This window comes from Penaeus japonicus, unplaced genomic scaffold (assembly GCF_977035675.1).
Source record: "Penaeus japonicus unplaced genomic scaffold, GWHDUDI00000001_assembly GWHDUDI00000020, whole genome shotgun sequence".
Taxonomy (NCBI): domain Eukaryota; kingdom Metazoa; phylum Arthropoda; class Malacostraca; order Decapoda; family Penaeidae; genus Penaeus; species Penaeus japonicus.
The window spans coordinates 35,909,142-35,911,641 of NW_028234422.1; the positions used below are offsets into that span (position 1 = coordinate 35,909,142).

At 30.7% G+C, this 2,500-nt stretch overlaps 1 protein-coding gene across 21 annotated transcripts in view; it reads right to left on the reverse strand.

Moving 5' to 3' along the window:
- ATP8B (ATPase phospholipid transporting 8B) overlaps positions 1-2,500 on the reverse strand; it is a 223,590-nt gene that overhangs the window by 20,278 nt on the left and 200,812 nt on the right. For all 21 annotated transcript variants that reach the window (XR_015191973.1, XM_086548386.1, XM_086548382.1 and 18 more), the window contains one exon: positions 2,298-2,390. Coding sequence is in view for 20 of the 21 variants with exons in the window: in XM_086548386.1 (XP_086404512.1) it covers positions 2,298-2,390 (93 nt within the window). In the remaining variant the exon portion in view is untranslated. The remainder of the gene's footprint in view (positions 1-2,297; positions 2,391-2,500) is intronic.

The window sequence follows — 2,500 nt, forward strand, 5'->3', positions numbered from 1 at the left end:
TCAAACAAGATATGAAAAGATAACACACATGATACTGATAATAACAATAGCTTGAATCATTGGATAATCATAGAAAAATATACATATAAAAATAATGATAATGGTAAAGATAATTATTTTTAGCAAAAAAAAAAAAAAAGATTATTACATTTTAAGTATAGTTCATAATCCCCATAAATGCTTATCCATAGCATTTGCAATTACATAATAAGCATTAAATACTATATAAATTCTGAAGCCAGTACACAATCATACATGCTACAGCTATGGTTCCTGGTTTACAAAAATATTCTCCAATATATAAAAGGTTCATCAATTACCCATAATATAAGCATTAAAGTCATATAAGCTGTGTTTATCATAAAATTTACAAGACCCAAGACCAGAAATATCTTACCAAAAAAAAAAAATCTCACATAAACACAATTTCTATCTAAAACATTTTAAGGCAATCTCCATAAAATTAAAGGTGTGGCTGAAATACATGTTGACTGTAACTGATTATAACCTTTTAAATTCACAGAACTATCAATCTTAATGCCCTTCAATTCAGATACAAGCATAATGGCTTCAAAATAATGATCATTTTTTCATATATGATGAAATATTTATTCCCTTTGTAAATCCAGTGGCAATCAAATATGCATTTCAAGCATTACAACAATTTGTCTAATAGCCATGGCAACAAATTGCAATTTACTTTGACATAAAACATCATTAAACATTTTATACTTACTCAAAATAATTGCTCATGAACATTTGATGAATAATGGCCTTTAATGGTATTAGCTTATTGTACCATGAAAAAAGAATATTTCTTAAACTTCCTAGTGGTAACTACAACAAGGAATGTAAATATATAGGTACTGACACTGACACTGACAAAGACAAAGACAAAGACAGAGATACGCATACACAAACACATTCATGCACACACAGACACACACGCACACACATGCATAAGCACACACACTCACACTTGCACATGCATTCACACTGGCACACGCACTCACACTTACACATACTCGAACTTACACACATACTCGCAATTACACACATACTCACACTTAAATGCACACAATCAAATATCATCAAACATACCCAAAATTTTCCCTACTGCAATGTTATCAGTCACCCAACAGTATCATCTGAAGTTAAACTCATATGGCTTGTTATGCCTTTCCAAGTCGTTTATGCCATTTCAAGTGATTTCAAACATCAATTGGAATTACAAACCTTGGCTTTACAATTCAAAAAGGTGTGGTTCACTAAACACTTAAGCACATAGCAGGCTCTCCATGAGACAACTTACCAGTTTTCTTTTCACTTATGAATTTTAACATTCCAAATCTCTTATCTCTTGGAGTTTGCACATAACTTCTTGTTTAAGAATAATAAAGAATGGTAATGAACTGCACTTGGTCACATAAAAAAAAAATAAGTTGCAACCATGCACTGAGAATAAGCCTAATACAAAAATCAATCAAAAATAAGCATCAACAAGCACATGCAAGCAAATTGAAGCAACAGATATCAACATGCAACATGAAGATTCTCTGTATCCTTAGAATGTCTTTATGTTTTTTGACATCTAACCCAGCCCTTTTTTCCAAGAGATTGATATTCTTTGAGTAAGTTCCACAACCACCCCTGCTCGCCCATGAAACCTATTGAGTTGAAGCAGCTCTGAAACCAAGCAGATATCTAAGGCCTTTTGTATATATATGTTACAGAATCCTTTTTTTTTTCAATATACATGTTTTTGCAGTACTGATAAAAAGAGGCAGACATTGTATTACAGAAGTTCAGATACTTGACCATAAAGCATATACAAGAAAGGGTTACCAAAGCCAAATGATAAGAGTAACTCCCTTTAATTACATCTAAATTAATTACAGAATAATCATTTCCTGCCATATTTACACTAAAAGAAAACAATAAGCTATACAACTATTGAGTCATCAAAAATTAGTTTCCAATTCCAAATATCAATTATACTAGGGGAAAGCTAAAAATAATTTGTCTTTTACACTGCTCCCCTCCCAAGAAAAAATAACAAATTCCCCTCCCATTGATATCAATATATCCTGTATTATTGAATGAAAGGATATTTGATCTTCAAATAGAACTGTATCTAATATACTATACAGTTCAATATATATTTGTTTCAAGAATTTATAGCTACTATTTTCAATGTAAATAAGGATTTTTCATTTTGTATGTGAATTTGAATATATATTTGCCTTGTATCTGATAATTATGAATATCACAAAAGCCATGAAAAAAGGTGAACTTACCTCATTAATTTCCAAACTCTCTCCCGTTCTTGGATCTATAATATCTCCAAATGATCTTCCAGCTATAGAACACTTGTTGAATGTCATAATATTCTGGAATGAGGAGTATTTGTCAAAATTGTAATTCATTCATTTTAAGTTAACTACTAAATAATTACTTGTGACAAGCAATATTACATCATCATACATTCATCCCTTGCATA